This window comes from Epinephelus moara, chromosome 13, assembly GCF_006386435.1.
Source record: "Epinephelus moara isolate mb chromosome 13, YSFRI_EMoa_1.0, whole genome shotgun sequence".
Taxonomy (NCBI): Eukaryota; Metazoa; Chordata; class Actinopteri; order Perciformes; family Serranidae; genus Epinephelus; species Epinephelus moara.
Window position 1 is genome coordinate 28,235,816 of NC_065518.1, and position 19,976 is coordinate 28,255,791.

The 19,976-nt window shown below is 41.4% G+C and overlaps 1 protein-coding gene across 1 annotated transcript in view; it reads left to right on the forward strand.

Moving 5' to 3' along the window:
• The window catches only part of spata20 (spermatogenesis associated 20), a 72,643-nt gene that overhangs the window by 12,365 nt on the left and 40,302 nt on the right, over nucleotides 1-19,976 (forward strand). Inside the window, exons 10-13 of the mRNA XM_050059548.1 lie at nucleotides 1,329-1,541; nucleotides 1,789-1,981; nucleotides 3,892-4,060; nucleotides 13,211-13,419. Coding sequence (XP_049915505.1) covers nucleotides 1,329-1,541; nucleotides 1,789-1,981; nucleotides 3,892-4,060; nucleotides 13,211-13,419 — 784 coding nt within the window. The remainder of the gene's footprint in view (nucleotides 1-1,328; nucleotides 1,542-1,788; nucleotides 1,982-3,891; nucleotides 4,061-13,210; nucleotides 13,420-19,976) is intronic.

Sequence of the window (19,976 nt, forward strand, 5' to 3'; positions counted from 1 at the left end):
AATAAAAGAAACAACGTGTTACTGTCACTCTGTTGTCCTATGGTCGTTTTTTATTTTAAATGAGTCAATTGCGCCCCCAAGTGGCGAAAATCCGGTATTACCGACTTGATGTGGTTTTTCACAAAAACCGGACCGTGTTACTTTNTTTTTTTTTTTTTTTCTCATACCGACCCAACCCTAAAATAAAACAATATATATAGGGGCAAGTTAAAATTGATTGAGCAAGTAGATTTTTGACACACTTGCCTGACTGGGCATGTGGAAAAAAAAAACGTAGTACCCTGTCTTGGTAGCCAGTGTTATTAATTTTTTCCCCAACTTTGGATCATATTCCTGCTGGAACATGTCTGGTTGTATTTGGAAAGCTATTATTGNTTTTTTTTTTTTTTTTTTCTCATACCGACCCAACCCTAAAATAAAACAATATATATAGGGGCAAGTTAAAATTGATTGAGCAAGTAGATTTTTGACACACTTGCCTGACTGGGCATGTGGAAAAAAAAAACGTAGTACCCTGTCTTGGTAGCCAGTGTTATTAATTTTTTCCCCAACTTTGGATCATATTCCTGCTGGAACATGTCTGGTTGTATTTGGAAAGCTATTATTGGTGATTTTTAAGGAGATAAAGTGCCGTTATTCTCCATTGTAGTTACTTCCTGGCTTTAATGATGGTGCAGACACAGCGAAAGCACAGATGCAGAAGGTCCGCAAACGCTGACCGATCAGTGGAGACTGGGCTTTTTTTGGAGGAGAGCTTAAAGAGACAGGTGCTAAAATGGAGTGTTTCAGAAAGAGTGTGAATACAGGTGTTACAGCACAGACAGTACGTGCTCTAGTAAAAATATGTGGTAGTATGAACCTGAAAAAGAGCATAATATGTCTTCTTTAATGCCCCTGAAAATCTTGTTTTTGCCAAGGTGTACTCCAGTGTATGTCTGTACACCCTGATATCACTGTTAGGTGTGATAAGATGCACAATTGCACACACCTGACCATCGAAAACCACACCAGTCAGTGTGCTGGGTGTGGTCAGAGGTAAAACAGACTTGAAACATTCAACCAAAGAGGGCAGCAAACCCCTGCTTTTCAGTCTGGTGTTAATTGACTCTATACAGTTTATACTTTCACAGTCATGTTCTCAAACAATTAGTCTTCATTGTAAATGAACCATGTGACTGCACAGAGTGTAAGGTATTGTGAACTCTGCTGTATTTAAAGGTGTACATACATACCTCAAGTCCTGTATTTATCTCAAGTTACATAGTCATTAAATAGTAGCTTAATTCTTCTCCTTCCACTTCTTCCACTCCTGTCTATTCTCTAAACAGTCTGGAGGCTTCTACAGTGCAGAGGATGCGGACTCCATCCCAGCATCAGGGGGACCAGAAAAGCGTGAAGGGGCTTTCTGCGTCTGGACAGCCTCAGAAGTTAGGGAGCTATTGCCAGAAGTGGTTGAGGGCGCCACTGGAGCTGCCACACAGGCAGATGTCTTCATGCACCACTATGGGGTCAAGGAGCAAGGCAATGTCACCCCAGAACAGGTAATGACTTAAGTTACATTCAGAAAATTCACTGTTTTGTGATCAGATTATTCAAAAATATTTATATGGAAAAATGTCATTTAAATTAAAAAAAAAGTTGCACACAGTGCTCTGTCACTTGTTATATTTTAATTAGCATGTTAAGGTGTTAAAACTGTCCATTAAGGCATTAACATGGCAGCTGTTCCAGTCAGTATGAGTTCATTGCTGTGAACACCCTCTTATCCCCTGTACTGTTTGTTGCCAGGACCCCCACGGGGAGCTGCAGGGCCAAAATGTGCTGATCGTGCGTTATTCGGTGGAGTTAACGGCTGCTCACTTTGGCATCAGTGTCGAGAAAGTCAACGAGCTCCTGGCCTCGGCCAGAGCCAAAATGGCAGAAGTGAGGAAGAGTCGGTCACGCCCACATCTGGACACCAAGATGTTGGCCTCCTGGAATGGTAGAGTCTAGACAAGTTTGCATAAAAATTAGGGTAGTATCAATAGCCTGCTAATGTTGCTTATCCTTTTCTATAACAGATTATCGTTTAACTTTTTAATCTCACACTCTAGACCACATTGGTTCACTGATGATGGATTGGTAGTAGGGGTCTTGTTCCGCATGGGATGTATAAAATGACTATTTCAGGAACATGGAGTATAAATTGTCATGTTGTTTTTCAAAAGCCACTGGCATGAGACTGGTTTCAGTTTTTCAGTTCTTTTTCTCTCTCCTGTTGCTCCATCCCTCTGACAAACACACACACACATAAAGAAAGACTTACAAACATTATTCGTCACACACTCCTCCACCCATGCAGATCACTTTCTCCTGAGGGATAGTGTGTGAGCAGGCAAAGCGTGTGTCTTATCTGCAGGGCTCAGGACCCCTACTCTTTAGTCACAATTTGCTACCATGGAGCACCACTGCAACTTGCAAATATTATTAATGTATGGACTGGAATGGTGTTGGTTTGTTTCCAGCTTACAGAGGAAAAAAAATGCTCATGTTTTATGGGGGCACGGTAGCAGTGTGTCTTAATGAGTTTTGTGATAGTGTTAGCAGATGATGCATGGTTTTATATACCTGCAGGGCTCCAGACCGTGACTATTTAGTCATATTTTGTGACCATGGAGCACCAGTGCGACTTGCAACTACTATTAATACATGAACTGGAGAGGTGTTAGTGTGTTTTCAGTGCACAGTGAATAAATCCTCACATTAAAAGGTGCACTGGCAACAGTTTAACTTTCTGCTAACTGTTAATGTCTACTGTTGACCAGAAGCTTCATGTTCACAGCAGAAAACATCAGCACTTCCAACTTGAGATGAGCTGGGTGCTTCAAAATAAAAGCACTAGTGGTATGGCTTTGATTTATTTAATTATAACAATACTTAAACTTTATTATAACAGTACTTTATTTAACTTTATTGTAATAATATTATATTTAACTTTATTGTAAATAGTATTATATGCCACAAATGTACTTTATTAGACTAACTTTTATATCAGTACTTTATAAAATTTTATTATCACAGTAGCTACTTATTTAACTGTATTGTAACTAGAATTAATTTAATAATTTTGTATTTTAGTGGTTTACAGTAGTTCTGAGGAGATATCAGAATATTGAGATATAAATTGTGTATCGCAATAAAGCCTAAAAATATTGCAATATTATTTTTAAGCCATATCACGCAGCACTAATTAGTAGTTCAAATTAAATGTTGGAAATACTTTGTGCTTCTTCTCTAAGTCAGATTTATACACACAATCATTTATACACACATTTATTTTCAGCAGTATGAAAATGTGTGTAAATTATTATGGAGGTACCAGTTGTCACTTTCCATTAGTGTGATGCCAATTTGGACACCTCAGCGTTGTTTGTCCTGCACATTGTCTCAGATGTGATTAATTACAAGAACACAAAACACACCACACACACACATGCACGTACACCCACAAATTTTGTTCCCATGGCTGACGTCTCAAGACAGAGTGTGTTAGTGAGGTAATGAGGCTCTGCGATCCCGAGAACTTTCCAATTAGACGCGAGATTCTCCTTCTCCTCTCTAATGAAGAAACCTCTCCATTAATCACCTGTCCTCTGCTGCAACACTTTGAAGACCAGACTGTGCACTCACCAGGCTTTGATACACTACATGAAAGAGGGAAGAGAGAAGGAGTGAGAGAGAACAAGGAAAGTTCAAAGAGTGTGAAAAATAACTAGGCTGGGACTGTGCGGCTACACGGTGGCACCTCAGCGGAGAGAGGACATGATGTTTTAAGCTGAGTCAAAGTCATTTTTCTAACCAATCATCCCACCTCAACCACCATAATCATCATTACTACTTCTACCCCTGCAGGTCTGATGCTGTCCGCCTACGCTCGCATTGGGGCCGTTCTGGGGGACAAGGCCACGCTGGAGAGGGCAGTGCAGGCTGGTAACTTCCTCAAGGAGCACCTGTGGGATGCTGAACGACAGACCATCCTCAGATCCTGTTACCGTGGTGACAAGATGGAGGTGCAACAGATGTAAGAAAATGATTGTGTATCACCACAGTACACTCACACTGTATACAGAGAAGATCAGCACATGAGGAAGTAGGGCTGTCAGCGTGAAGGGTTAGGGTTTGCTCAACAGCGCAATATTTGGTATAACTGCAGTTTTTTATTGTTTTTGCAAATTGCCTTATAATCTTATTATCCTGATTTTAGTGCTTTGTAAATACACTTTATTATATTGCTAATGTTAGGCATATTGTTGCTTTTTAAATGACACAGATGAGACAGTTTAAAACAAATTTAATACTTGTTCATTGTTGTTGAAAGCAGAACACAGAAGTGCAATGACGCTCAATAAGAGGGAAAAGTGTTTTTTCAGCTGAGGCACTTTGGCTCAACTGGTTGCTATGACACAGAATATCTGCAAAAATAAAAATGTTGGTACAAGGTAGAGTACCTGCTCTCTATGAAGGGAAGGCTGATGAACGTCGGGAGAGAGGACGGACGCACAGGTCTGCGTACGTTCAACTTCAATGTCTCCTTTGTTGTTGTTGTTGTTCAGTGATGTATCGACTGGTCTTTATGGTATTTGTCCTGCCTCTCCTCCACTTTGATTGGAGTAAAAAGTGACAGTGACAAGCAGCTGCAGCATTTGACACATTATTTTTCAACTCTGGGCAACCAAAAAAAACAGCAAACTTCAAGCAGTGCTTAAGTGCAAATAAATACTCAGCACCTCGTCACAGTGCTGGTGTTTGTAGCATAGTGTAAATATACAGTGGTCCCAAAGAAACATAAACATACAGAATATGGCAGTTGCTGGCCATCTCTTGCCGTTAGCTGTTGGCTTGTCAATAGCGTGGTATTGCAATACTGCTGTTAGCGTGACAGCCCTGTTTTGAATGAAATCTCTCATAACAGTTGTCACCTGTATACATGATCTGGTCATCGTAACTTGTGGTGAATTATAGAGAAATAGTCGCAGTTGCAGAACCCTGAGGGTCCCCACTGGCTGACTTAGAGTGTTAGAGTGTTTTGACATTGCTAACGGGAGAATCAAAATACGATCTTGCATTCTGTCCGTCATATGTAATTGCATTATTTATGGTGTGTCAGCCCTCATTTGAAGGTCTACTCTTCATCACTATGAGTTAACCTTCATAAAGTAAATTCATGTAAATCTAACCCGTTGAAAGGTTTAATGTAAGATGTTTGGCTTCATGCGCAGTAAGAGTCTATTACCAGATCCAGTGGTCTACAAGACATTCTGAGGTGCATCAGTGTAACAGCTAAGCTTAGACTGAGGGTGATTTCAGACGTAGAGTTGTCTTGCTTTGGTCCAAATCGGGGACTAATTTTGTTACGAAGTTGCATAATTGCCTAGAGTTGGTTTGTGTTCTCATTGAAGCATTTACAAGCGGACCAGATAAAATGCCTTGCGCGAGAAAAGCTCCTCTTGAAAAATCCAGGAAGTAAACAAAACGTTGAAGAGGAGAACTTGCAAGATAAATGCAACACTCTCTAATGTCACAATGGAGGGACATCTACGCAGGTTGATTTTAGTGCTGGTCATCATGTACTATATTGCTGTTATTGTTCATTTTAGTCAAACCATACAGTTTTAAACCGAGGCGCGGCTCCAACTAGAAAACAATGTTTTGATGCACTGGATGTGCTGAATGTGCATATTAAGGCAGTACAGGAGGAGGTGCACATTAATAATCCTCCAGGACTGTAACATGCTCATGATTACCTCAAACAATGCGTGATGTGACTGCAGTTGGTTTGGATCGAGGTCAGAACATGTTCTCACCACAAACAAACCGCACCAGAGTTAGTTTGTAACCCGACTGAGACCACCTCTTCAAGAAGGTCTCGGCCCTATTGTTTTGGTGCGCACCAGAGTGCGATTGCTATGTTCACACCTGCCCAAACCGCACTTAGGGGGTAAACGTCCTCAAGTTCGATTGAACCGAACCAAACAGGGCAGGTGTGAAAGCACCCTCAAGCTCAAACAGCTCAGTCAGTTTGTCTCTTTCTCCTTGATGCCTCAAAATTTCCAGCAGTGAGACAACAATGCTTTAATATAACTTCCTTAAGATTGAATAAATGAATGTGGCAAATCCATTAATGGAGAGTTTTGCTTTTAGTTCAGCAGCAACAAGCAGTTGTTCTGTGCTAGGATGACTAGCTGTTTATATACAAACAGGAAACAAGGCTATTGGTTTAAATCAGGTTATGGCAGGAAATCAGAGAACATGTTCACATGCACTGCAGTAACCTGGTTACTGTAAAACTGCATTTACCTGCATGTCAGTAATTAAATTTCTCCTCTAGCCTTGATCATGGTGTATATATGAAACAAGATTGGCCATATTTTAAATGGATTATAGATGCCTGTTGAATGACACATGATGGTGATGAGTTCTTTCTTGGTCAGGGCTTTTGGGCTGACAGCACAGTGAGACGAGAGGCTGTGTAGTGGGAGAATATGCAGTTTTTCTTGCTGATTGTATGTGTTTGAAATCTATGGAGAATTATTTTGACTTTAGTTAAACTAAGAAATCAGGTTTCTCTTGCAGAGTTGAAGCTGTGTCAACAAAATATCTTTTAATCCCATAACCTGGCAAATAACACACAGAATTTCTCACTTACGTGACATTTAAAAAGTCAGGCTACTCCACACAGCCAACAATAACACCAACTGGCCGATCGTCTAGTTGCAGTATCCAATCAGAGGAGAAGACTGAGAATGTTCTCGAAGCATCACAACATAAACACGCAGGGCCTTGTTGATGGCACACCACCACTCCAGGTGTCCTCGTTCTGTTGGCCAGCCCGGTGCCCTAGATACTGTAAATGAGTGAGTGTGAAATGCCACCGAATCAGCAGAAAAATATGCCAGGAGACCCACAACACGCATGATGAAATGCATACAGTTTTAAACACACGCACCAACAGGTCCACACTAAACACTCTGGCCTTGTTCCACGGCTTCTGTCTCATTCATAAATGTCCAATTCAGGATGGTGTCAGCACTGAGAATTCTCAAGCTTGGTTTGGTTTCCACATGTGGGTAAACCACTCTGTCATGCCAGGCACATATGGGTCGTGGACTAATTTACCAGGAGGAATGATAGCTGCTGAGACGAACTGGGTTAATAAGCTGTGGGGGTGTTAAGGAGCTGATGCCATAGATTTTCTGTGGCTCTTGCCTAGCACTGGGTGATTGAGGGTCTTACTAGTGTCCTCAGAGATCAGAGGGAGGGTGAGACAGTGGCAAGGTGCTAGTTGGACACTGATGATGTTGACTCACTCTTACGTGATTCGTCAACATGCTTGGTCATCCGCAGCTGTTTTGCACTGCATCTACCAGTGATTACTTGTCAGTGAGTTATTTTTTTCTGGGTGTCTGCAGGTTGTGTTCCTTTGTTTTGTCCAGCCATTGTGGCTACTGCATCTTGTTAGCTAACATTTTTGTCTGTTTATTTCTAACATCTGTTTCTACTGGAATCACATAACAACATGCTGTAGAAACTTTGATAAAGTTGCTGCTATGGGTTAATTCATGCCATATGTTCACAACATGGCCAAAAGTATATAGACACTCAAACAAAGTATGTAGATTTCACATTTCATCTGTATGTTAAGTATATGTAGTATGCTGTTTTAACAGTCATTACTGTTCTTTGCTTCTGTTCAGTCACAAGAGCATTAACGAGTTGGCAGTCCAGTTCCTCTACACCATGGACCTGGCTTAATGCATGGGGGCATTGTCATGTTCATGTGTCATGTCCTCCCTAAACACTTGCCACCAAGCTGGAAGCATACTATCATCTAATATCATTATAGGGACTAGGTCCACTTAGTGTTTTTTTTCTGTGACGGTGTCTTATTTTTCAGTTGTTCATAGTAAGGAGAGAGTGTATGCGGCTGCATGCAGTCGCCTAGAGAAAAAGCGCTGCATCCAATGTCCATTTTCAGAGCTCTCCAGCTTTTTTTGTACAGCCGCTCACATCTAGTTGAAAATCTGAACTTTTCAGAAAGGTGCTGGTGATGTTACTACCACTTCTTTAGCTAATGTATGATAGTCAGTTCAGTTAAAAACTCTACCAACAAAGACAGAGCAGCCATTTGTGGGAGCAGATCGGCCGGCCACTGAATGCTGTGCTAAACTTGTTGCGAACTGTGTAGTCAGCCCTCTATCAACGTAGCGTTACATTAGCTACCCAGTAAATGTTAGTGTCAAGATACTGTTGTCATAGAAACAAAACCCACGCTTAGCACGGCATTTTAAAAATAAGACGTACGTTTAAATTTTGCCTCAGTTTCAACTAAGGGACCTCATCCAAATGATGCCAAACAGCTCCAGACCAAAATACATCAACACACACTTTTAGCCGTATAGTGTATCAGTTAGCATTAGCAAACACTATAGTGAACACTTTTTAAAGGACAACAATGTGGAATATATACATTTTGTTTGGTTACATTTTAAAGGTCCAGTGTGTAGGATTTAGGGGGATATGTTGACAGATATTGTATATTGTATGCCATTTTGTTTTTGTTCCCTTAGAATGAGTCATTTATATCTACATATGGAGCAGGTCCTCTTAATGGAGTCTGCCATGTTGTTTCTACTGTAGCCTAGAACGGACAAATCATTCACTGGCTCTAGATGGGGCCTTTTGAGTTTTCACATCGGCTACTGTAGTTCTCCTGCACACTTGGCTCACAGGAGAAGTTTCACTTCTGCAACCTCACTGCTAGATGCCACTAAATTCTGCACACTGGACCTTTAAAGGATAAACTTGTAATAGTATTTTTTTCAATTGTCAACACATTTTTTAAAAAGCAGCAAGAGGGTGCATTTTGGATGGACTTCTAGCCAGATTAGCCATTGTTAGCCATACCAGTTGATAACAATGCATTACACTGTTTTTTGTGCATACAGACACTGTAGCAACATGCTCTTACACCCTCCCACGTTACATTTACTCTTTTACACACAATAATAAGGCATAACACTGCGTTTACAGTGTATCGTGTGGTCTTTAGAGATGTAGTAAGTTGTGTAAGGGGAGAGATGCAGCGACAGAAAGCAGAAAATAAAGCACTGGGTGTCACCGCACAGGAAGGTGCACAAAGTCTAGCAATTAAATGAGAGATACAGGAGTGTGAGTTGAATTGTAAAGGTCTCCAGAATGTCACAGGAAAACAAAAAACAGCCATGTGTCCTGATTAATGAGCCAGACGGGGGAATCTCTCTTCCTCTTTCTGTCTCTGTCCCTCTTTCTCTACATTGCTCTCTCTCTCCTATTATTTTTTTTATGTCTCATTATGTGTTATTTCATATGCAATGGCACAACGCAGTAGTTCAACAGTATATTCTGTAGCACGAGCAATCATATTAAATTATTCTCTAACATAAAGGTCGCCGCTGTTGTAAAACTGATGGGAGTCAATGTGTTTATGTGACCCACATCGCCCCAATGGGTTTCTCCCTGTAAGCATTACTGAGGGGGAAGTGAAGTAGCTCGTGTATGAGAGAATCATTATGAAGCCATTATTATAAAACTGTCTCTGAGTGCTGCGGTATGATACGGGAGACTGACAAGGCGTTTTATCTTTGCTCTGAGGGAAATGACTCATTTAACACGCACTACTGAAGGTGTGAATGAAAGGCTGCTGAGTATTTCTCAAAGGCTTTTACATTTTTGTGTTTGTGTGTCAGTGAGGCCCTCTTGAGGGCTTGTCTGAGGCTGTCATCCCCGTGGCTGGAGTCACCTCAGCCAGATGACATGTTGCAGTGTGAAAGAAGGGGATTTCTACTAGACAAAAAGGGTTGTGTTTAGTAAGTGCTGGACTGGGAGTATGTCAGGAAGGAGCATAGATTGAGTAAAATAATGGACGTAGCCACCATGAAGTCAGCCATTGGTTTGTTGCGTCCAGTTTTGAAGTCTCTAGTTCAGCATTTGGCCATCGCCATATTAGATTGATGGAGACAAACGTGACCATATTTGGACAAGAGGGTAGAGCTATGCTTTGCTTTAAAGCTTTCGATTTACTGGTCCATCTACGTCCCAGCCCTCACCTAAGGTCATGAGCTCTGGGTAGTGACTGAAAGAATGAGGTCACGGATACAAGCGGCCGAAATGAGTTTCCTTGGAAGGGTGTGTGGGCTCAGCCTTAGAGATAAGGTAAGGAGCTCGAACATCCGGAGGGAGCTCGGAGTAGAGCCGCTGCTCCATTGCGTCAAAAAGGGTCAGTTGAAGTGGTTCGGATATCTGATCAGGATGCCTCCTGGGTGCCTCCTCTTAGAGGTGTTCTGGGCACGTCCACTGGTAGGAGGCCCCATGGCAGACCCACAATACGCTGGAGGGATTACATATCTCGTCTGGCTTGAGAACACCTTGGGGTCCCCCAGGAGGAGCCGGAAAGCGTTGCTGGGGAGAGGGACATCTGGAATACTTAGCTCAGCCTGCTGCCCCCGTGACCCAGCTTCAGATAAGGGGTTGAAAATGGATAGATGGATGGATGGTAGAGCTTCGCCCTAACACTAGCTGCTAGCTTGGTTAGCACAGCGCATTTGTGAAAATGCTAATGCTAGTTTTTGCTAGCAAAAAACAGGCTTAAAACAAACTGTACTTAAAATTGAATATCTGCCTCCCTAGAAGGTCTTTTAGTACAACCAAAAGCCGAACAAGACTTTTTTACAAGATCAGAACATTAGAGTTAACTTTTAAGAATTAAAAACACAATGAAATAGTGACTATGGCTACACCTGTACTCTGGGAATCCGAGGTTAAGGATTTCTTAACAGACAACACCCACCTGTCACTCAAAATGGCCACACCCGTAACTATGCATAACTTTAAGCCTTAATAACATTGAAATGTGTGGGTTTTTTAAAAATTCACCCCTTGTGCAGTTGTAATGAATGGAAAAAATAGCCATAGAGACCAAAATTGTTCTTTGCACAAGACTGTAAACGTGTTTATTTTGGCTGTGAAGTTGGGCACATTAACAGGGAGCTCTTTGGGGCTTGTCTTGCTTTTGGAGCCAGCCCTCACCGGCCCTTAAGGAAGCTGTAGTTCTTGGCACTTCTGTGATGGCTTCATTTTTTAGTCCCCAAGGTTGTCGCTTGGAAAGGAGGCAGCATAGATACAAATGATCAAAGTTATTCTACAAGAAGTAGCAAGGGTAGAAAATTTTTGCTGATGTAAAAAAAAGGTCTCTAAAACTGAACAAAATAAAGTTTCACATTACTACTTTTTGTTGTTCTAGCCATTTAGCCCATCAGTAAACATTTTATTCACCACTTTGATTGCTAAAATCTGCTTGGACGAAATCTGATGTGGCAAGAAACATGAACTGTGCCTGTACTTGTACATGTACTTACTGTAGTTTGCCTCTATAATGAAGGAATATTGTTTATATTTCAGGTTAGTCACTTTTTGTTTTACCTCTGGCGATGTTGCTGTGTTGTCAGATCAGCAAATACTTTGATGAGTACAATTATGATATCTTTTGAAATGTCACTACCAAAATAATACCTAGGTAGTAATAACCAAAATATTTAGTTAAGGTGACTGTCTTTAGTCTCCCTTAGCAATTATTATTTTTAGCATTGTATGTCAATCTCATGACTTTTCCTCCACTACCAACATGAGGTTGACATCGTTGGTTTTTAATTAACTGTCTCAACAAATATGTGATGGATTGCAACTGCTGCTACATAGTTTAGCCTTTCTGAGGCTACTGCATCTTTAAATCAATGAATTTAATTTAATGACAAATAGCCCCCTAACAGATTTTAACACCCCCTTCATTTACTTCATACTGGCTCCTGGCATGGATGCAAAAAAGGGCAAACTGCACTCAGCTGCAAAACCTGTTTGCACTGTAATATCATGAGCTGAATATCTTCCGTGAATTAGACTTTGAGACAGGGTAAATAGCGGTTGCTAGCAAAGCACAATTCATGTTGCTGTCAGGGGCGGTGGTTCATTCTTTGTGAATTTGCCTCTTAGACTTTTTCTAAATCTTAGCTTGTTTGACATTAATCATGATGTCAAATTCCAAATACTGTACATTCTTTCCACTTGTATTTTCATGTAACTGGCTATGTGCAGTGCAGGAGTGCCTGCTGCTGTCTCCTTGGGACTTATGAGTCAACCTCTGTTTGTCTGTCTGGAAAAGATAGGCCCAAATATGACTCCTCACCTCCCCATGACCTCTCAAAAGCCATCATGCACTTCATCTCCTCCAAAGCCTCCTCCTGTTCTCAGCCTCTTGACCACCAGCCACCAGCCTCGCCTGACACAGCGCTATCTGACTTCCTGTCACCATCCGTCCCCCTGCACTCACCCAGACGGGGTGCCATTGTGGGAATTGGGATAGGGACAATTGTGAGGGAGCCCAGAGGGGGCTTGTTGTTGGGGTGTAGATGTGATTAAACAATAAATCACATAAAAAAACTGAAAGAAATTGGGTTGTAAAATTGATGCTGATAAGTATAGACGGAACACCAGGTGTTGAGAGGATTTCAGAGTCACATAAAGTAAGTATAAATTAGAGGATGTGGGATAAAAATGTTAGAGGGTGCAAAAGTTTCCTGAAAGATGGTAGAGGGAGAGACAGGTGAAAGGAGAGGTTGCACACTGATGCCAGAGGGAGGTGGGATGGTCTAACTGTAACCACATTTGCCTAATTACTGTGCTGCTTCCCTTGAAACTTCAAAGACTGTGTGTGCATGTATAAATGTCTCTCATGCCCTCTGCAATATGACAAGAGCAACAGAAAGCAGATGAGTAATTTCACTTAGAGAAAAATACTGTAGGGAGAGATTATACCCAGCCTGCTATGTGTATGGTGATGTAGCCCTGTACTGTCACAGATGACTCCTTCAGGCTTTTTTATTATCTTCCAAGCCAGTTCTTCTGGGTTCTTTTTCTTTCTATATTGTCTTGATAAAAAACATAGCTTGATCCGCTTTGCGCGTTATAAACAAGCATTTGGTATGTAAAAGATAAAGGGGGAACAAACAAGATGGAACTAGTTCACCGACAGTAACCCATCTCATCACTTCTCGCACTGATCCAGCAGTAAATTTTTAATGAAACTGTCCTCATTCTTTCCCACTGATTTTCATTTCTTTCCTCCTGCTGTATTCTCCAGATCTCCGCCTATCTCAGGCTTCCTCGACGACTATGCCTTCATCATCTGCGGCTTGTTGGACCTGTTTGAGGCCACGCAGCAGACAGACTGGCTGCAGTGGGCCGAGGAGCTGCAGCTCAGGCAGGACGAGCTGTTCTGGGATGACCAGGGCGGGGGCTACTTCTGCAGTGATCCCAGTGACAGCACAGTACTCCTGCAACTCAAAGAGGGTGAGGGACAGATACGCTAATATATTATTAGATATCACCAGTGAAAATCTTGAATAGCTGGCCCTTTGTGTGACAAACAAAGCCGTGATGTGAGAGTCCGCCTTACTCAAGGCTGACAACAAAAAGGGAGGCGTCACGCAGATATATCAGTCAAACAATTTATTTAACTCAAACTAAAAAACATATTAACCAACTAATGGGGTGTGCAAGTATGAGAGAAATCAGTCATGTTAGAAGTGTGTGGATGAATTAAAATATGGTGTAATGTGTGTTGGCAAGTGCAGCAAACCAAACAAAGGAGAAAACTGACATACCTACGGAAGACCCAGCTGAGAGAGAGTGAAGGTAGGTTTATGCCGACCGTGGTGTCCCTAGCATGAAATTCAGGCCACAAAAAAATAATTTCAAAAATATTTTTTGTACCAGGCTGTAAACATGTTTATTTCTGCTGTATAGTTAGGCATTTTAACATCGGCGTTAATGGGGACTGACTCGCTTTTTAGAGCCAGCCTCAAGTGGCCATTCAAGGAACTGCAGTTCTTGGCATTTTGCATTGGCTTTAGTTTTCAGCCCCGGAGATTGCCAAATTCTAATTGATAGTATCTGCAAAACAAGGAGCAGAACAGGACAAACAGGTAGCCAAAGGGGGAGGGGTCATTACTGATGGGAATGTCATTGGTTATGCGTGGATTCAGGCAAACACCAAGATGAAGTTTTGACCTGATGATGGTGTTTAAAGAGCTGATAAGGGATTACCAAAGCTATTACAGTTCATCCTGAGGGAAACATTAAAGTCTGCACCAAAGTTTTTGGCAATCCATTCAATAGTTGTTGATATTTGGCTGAAAACAACAAATGTCAGCCTCATAGTGGTGCTAGAGGAGAAGTCAACAGATCCCCAAAATCACCAGAACAGGCTTCATATTCTGGAGTTCACAAATATCTGTACAAAATTGTATGACAGTCTCTCCAATAGTTGTTCAGATATTTCAGTGTGGACCGAAGTGGTGGAGCGACAGACCAACATCATCCAGCTGTAGAAAATAAATAAGGTTTTGATGCTACTGCTGCTGACTGTAGCTCTAATAGGTTGAGAGATGCAGGGACGGATTGATGGACAGGTGAAGGATTAACGGTACTACTGGAGCGTACCTCTGTGGCCTGGACAGGGTCAAGGATGAATAACTCAGACAGATGAAAAATACAGGGTTTGAGGTCTGCAGACAGGTTGCTCATATCAACACACTGCCACAATCTGGTCACAGTGAAGGGAAAAAAGGATGTATTGTATTTGAACAAAAACATTAATGGGTAGGTGTAATCATTCAGCCATTCAGCCATTCATCTATTCATCCGTCTGTTTCTCACCTGTCTGTATCTTTCACCTTATCGATTGATCCGGAGCTTAACAAGATGGAGGCTGCTGCAGTAATATCACTGCCAGTTTCACTCCATTGCTACACTTAAACCACAGGAGAGGGGGTCAGCAAGGATAGATGGATGGATAGATGAACAGATAAAAGATAAAAGACGAGAGCAGAGGAAGATTGACCTCCCCTATCTACCTTCAGTGAAGTGCAACCGTCTCTCACTGGAGTTGAACTTCTCTACCACGAAAGCACTCAAAAGACCGATGCTCTGAGTCCTCAGCTACTTTGATCAACACACGTGTCAAATCTGTCTCTATTCTGAAACTGAAATCCACTCTCTGCCTCTGCCGCCTCTGAAGTCACTCGCGTCTTAACTTCATCCTGGATCTTTTTTTTTTCTTTTTGTCCTTTGTTGCCATGCCTTTCAGTTCAGGTATAAGGTACGCCATTCCCAAAACTATACTAACTCTAACTTCATAATAACTAAATTCAATCTTGCAGACATGACAGTGTGACATTGAAAACAAAATTATTCAACTTTTTTATAATAGCCAGTGGGCAATGTGGGCAATTTTAGTGATGCTTTCCGAATTATATTTACAAAACTGTATGTTAAAAGAGGCCACTTAATCATTTGTAAACATGTCTTAAACAAAAAGCAGCAAGGCTCAATGGACACGGTGGTCACTGATCCACCACTTTAGTCCAGACTAAAATATCTCAACAACTTTTGGATGGATTGCCATGGAATTCTGTACAGACATTAATGCCCCTCAGAGGATAAGGCCTCCTGACTTTGGTGATCCCCTGACATTTCTATTAGCACCCCCATGAGGTTGACTTGTGTAGTTTTGGGTGAAATGTCTTGACACCTATTGGAAGGACTGGATTGCCACTGAATTGGGTACACACACATTCATGTTTCCCTCGGGAAATTCCTTAAATGAAGAACTATGAACAACAACAACAACAGTTTTGTGTGCTGAACCTCTGCCCTCTATTTGACCATGGCTTGGGTCACGACCTAGAGGTTCTAGTGTTCTTGTTTTGGCTGGCAAATGCATCTTCTCAAGAGTGTTTTGCAACCCATATTCCACAGTGAATGATGTCATCCACATGCTCACAAACAAAATAGTCAGGCTCAAAAATAGCAGTGGGCTCCAATGATTCAGTGCCACTTGCTGTCAGTGGTCTCCTGAGCTCCTGCACACATTGCAGTTTATATGAATTATTGGTTGTGCATGACTTGTATAATGTTCATTTCAGATTCTAAATACAGCAACGAAAATACAGAGCAGCAACTGATATTTTTCATCTATGCTTTCATTATGTATGGCTATAGTATACAATAAATCCAACCCTTGTATGTCTTTTTAAGTTCTCCCACTTCTTGGCTGCTCTGCAGGACTCTCAGAGCCAGCAAGGCTCATCTCTTTGAACACAGCTCTACAAAATGTACTAACAGCCACATTGAAAAACAACACACAAGCTATGTGTGGATACATGCGTGGGTGGTCCTTCTCTCTCCTCAGGGGAGTAAAAATTTACCACATCGTCCGCCATTGATCCCTTTAGTGATTAAAATAAATTGATATTTCTCTAGTGCTTATGTGACACTGATGTAATTTCACTCCTCGTGGTTTTTTAGAAGTAGGCCATCTAGTTTAAACTTGGCAGTGCTGGAAATTGAAATTGCTGTACAGAAGATAGCTAGCTAACATTAGTGAGCTAGGTCGCTAGCTGTGATGTGTGCTGTAATGGCATAATACATGGACAATCAGTTCTCAGCTTATAAAGTGACTAAGAATCTCGTAACACAACTTCGACATATAGAAAGTTAGACGGAAATTTACGCTTCTCTTTCCTCTTCTTGTCTGTTTGCCATTTTTCCAACAACGCATAGCATGATGGTATGTTGTGCTTGTAAGTGACCACTGGTTGTACACTACTTGTCATGGTGCACTGTGAGATATATTGTGTCATCTAATAATTCTCACTAGACATTCAGGCAGCACTTCAAAATAGCAAACTCACTGTATTGTAGACTTCATAGTGAGTAGAAAGTAACTGTTCAGCAACAGCCTTGGTCTTGTTTATTTTTACATTAGAGCCTGACAGATACTGGATTTTTAGAGAGACATTTTACTGTCACTAAATAAACTTTATCGGTGCTCTCTATTGGACAAACTAAGCAACAAAGTATAGACTTTTTACATAGGACGTCATCAAAAATATGCGTGTGCATGTTGGCAATGGAGCAATAAAACGGTTAGCAGCATCAGAATGTCTGGTTGTCGCTTGTCCAGTTATCAGAATCAATATTCTTACAGTGGACTTAAGTTCCACAGAATTCCGACACGATCACAATCGTTTTAGAACAACAGGTGTTCAGATTTAATGAGTGAGCATGTTAAGTGGTGACGTAGCCGAATGTGTTGTGGTTGCTCATAGTGGCTGTTTAAAACAAGAACAGAATGTGTTCCTGGAGTTCTGATTTCAAGACATTAAACTCTGAGTCTATGACGTGTTATTTAACGTACTTTACATGATTACAGATTACTTAGTCGTAAGCAACGTAAATGTATGTAATCTCTCGCTAGTGTAGTCTACATGCTAGGTTTCTCCACCAAGTACATGTATATATGAATATTGGGCTAGTCGCTAATGTCTTCTACACACTCACTAATAACATACAGATCTGGAAGTTGGTCATTTGTCGGGGTCAATTTGTTGACCATACCATACTACCATACTTCTATTGCCATACTGTGTGTGCATTATCATCATTTTTTTCAAACTTTAAGACGCTCTATATGATGATACGCTGTTTCTTAACAACCACAATAAATGTGTTTGGCATTTCTGTGCTGCAGTTCCTTGATACTTTTTAGCCAACAGATGCAACGTTATCAGTTACAAGCTAAAAGTGGCTCATCGCAAACTCAAAACAATATAAACACCATAATCAGAAGATACACCGTACAGATGTACCAATAACTACATCTTGTATTAGGAGTGTAGCTTAATGTTGCTAAGCTGCATTATCTAATAATTGCTTGTGGCTAACACAGTGCTTTTGGACCCAGGGATTGATGGATGTAAATAGAAATGAGTTTGACCCTGCAGTCCCTTTTCAGCTGCTCCTCCACTTCTCCAGCTGATGGCTGCTGCCAGTTCAGAGATGCTGACACCTTGTGGACATGCAGACATTTACCTTTGATCTGTCAGAGCAAAGTTTCCAGTCTGGTTCTAATCGTCGCCGGTTTTCTCTTTGTTTTTCCTCTGGAGCTCCTCTGTCTGACAGCAACCATCCATTTTAACTGCTCGCTTTTCCCTCTTGTGTTTTTACTCTTATTCTCTTGTCATCTCTACTCAGCATAATATCTTTCTTATAATATATTATGTGCTGTCAATAGGCTGGTCTTTTCCCCATGCTGTTGGATCTCATCCTGTGTCTTTTCTCTTTTCTTGCCATAACAGGATACACATGTTTTTGTTTAGTCTAGGCAAAGGCATAAAAAATCTGTTGTACCCATTTGACCTCTCAGGTTCATAAATTCATGTAATAGTAATATTAAATGTACTTAATGATTCACTATCTTATCTTAGACTTGTAACTTTTAACTTGTACTTAAGACAGAAACTAATTCCAAGGACTCTGTCTGGAAGATTGTCACTTTTAATGTTCCAGATGCCAAACTCATGTTTTTTTTCCCCCTAAGAAGGAACGACACACACACTCATGTGCCTATGACAGATAGCTTGGTGCAAATAGTTCAGACAGGGGCAGCACACCACATGGGCGGGGAGAACAGGGAAAAAGCTCGTAGTTACTCTTGTTAAGAACTACTGACAGATCTAAGATGATGGTTGCATGTGCGTATGAGCTTTTGTGTACGTGGGAGGGTCCCGAACTGTGTGTGTGTTTATCGGAGCTGACGTGTGAGAGGTTTCTCATATGAGAGGATTGACTGTGCCATTACGGCGTCGGCGCTGTGTAGGGTTGAAGCCCATTAGTGACGCTACAGCCGCTGCAGAGTGGACGCCTGTCCCAGCAGCGTCGCCTGTCACCGCAAGACGGATTACCCCACTACACTTACTGCCACTCTACACGCTCCCTTTTACTGACCTGCCACACTCCCCCCGTGTGTATTTGTTTTTAGGAGTAGGGTTTAAATGATATACAGTAGCTGTGTGGCAACATATTTGACTTTTATTTGACGAAAAGGAGATGTGTTAAAATCTGTTTCTCAAAATGCACCACCAGATGTATTCTACAGTTCCTTATATACTTGTTTTGTTATCTATTTATTTATGTGATTATTTATTTCGTAATTCAGTTTTATATAGAACACTTTGGAGCTCTATAGTGTTTTAGTGCTGCGTGTTTGTGGACTAGTCTATCATTGCTTAATGGGACTTCCCAGAGTCTGTTTTGTTATGGGTCTGTTATAGGTGTGTGTGTGTGTGTGTGTGTGTGTGTGTGTGTGTGTGTGTGGAGGCAGTTTTGTCATGGCTGCGTATGTATATGACCTCATTCCGTGGGGCGCTTTAAGAAATGATATGTGAAATGTGGAAAGCGGACAACTCAATCTCTGTGTGTATTTACAGTATGTGTGTGTAGTGTATGTGTGTGTATGTTGAGGCTTCCTTGCCATGGGGCTTAGGGAGAGCTGAAACATACTGCAGGATAAAATCAAATTATCTCTGCAGTTCAGTCAGGCGTGCAGGTTCACATGCATCTGTATGCGATTGTAAATTCATGCTTGTCATAAAAAATACTGTATGTGCAGTGTACAGTAGAGTTCTCTCTGTGTGTGGGAGGTTGTTGTTGCTATTTATAGTTTTTGACCTAAAATTGCAGTTTGACTTGAAAGCAGCTTGTGTCAGCTACCAACTCAAAAGTTTCTCTCACACACATTCATAGAGCATCAGAGCATTGCTGAGAAGCAGACGTGCAGCGGGTTCATGGGTTATGAGAAGATCACCTCCAGGCTCTCAGTGGACACTGATAAGAGATAAGGACCAATCACTTAACAGGGATAAGTCATGAGGTCAGCTGTTAGTCGCATCACATCACACATTGAGAGTCTGTGATGGTTGTGTACTGGGGGAAGTCATAAGAAGGAAGATACAGAGCCTGTTTTTTATTCAGTAGTTTGCTGTTTTTCCTGTTAGTTTGACAGA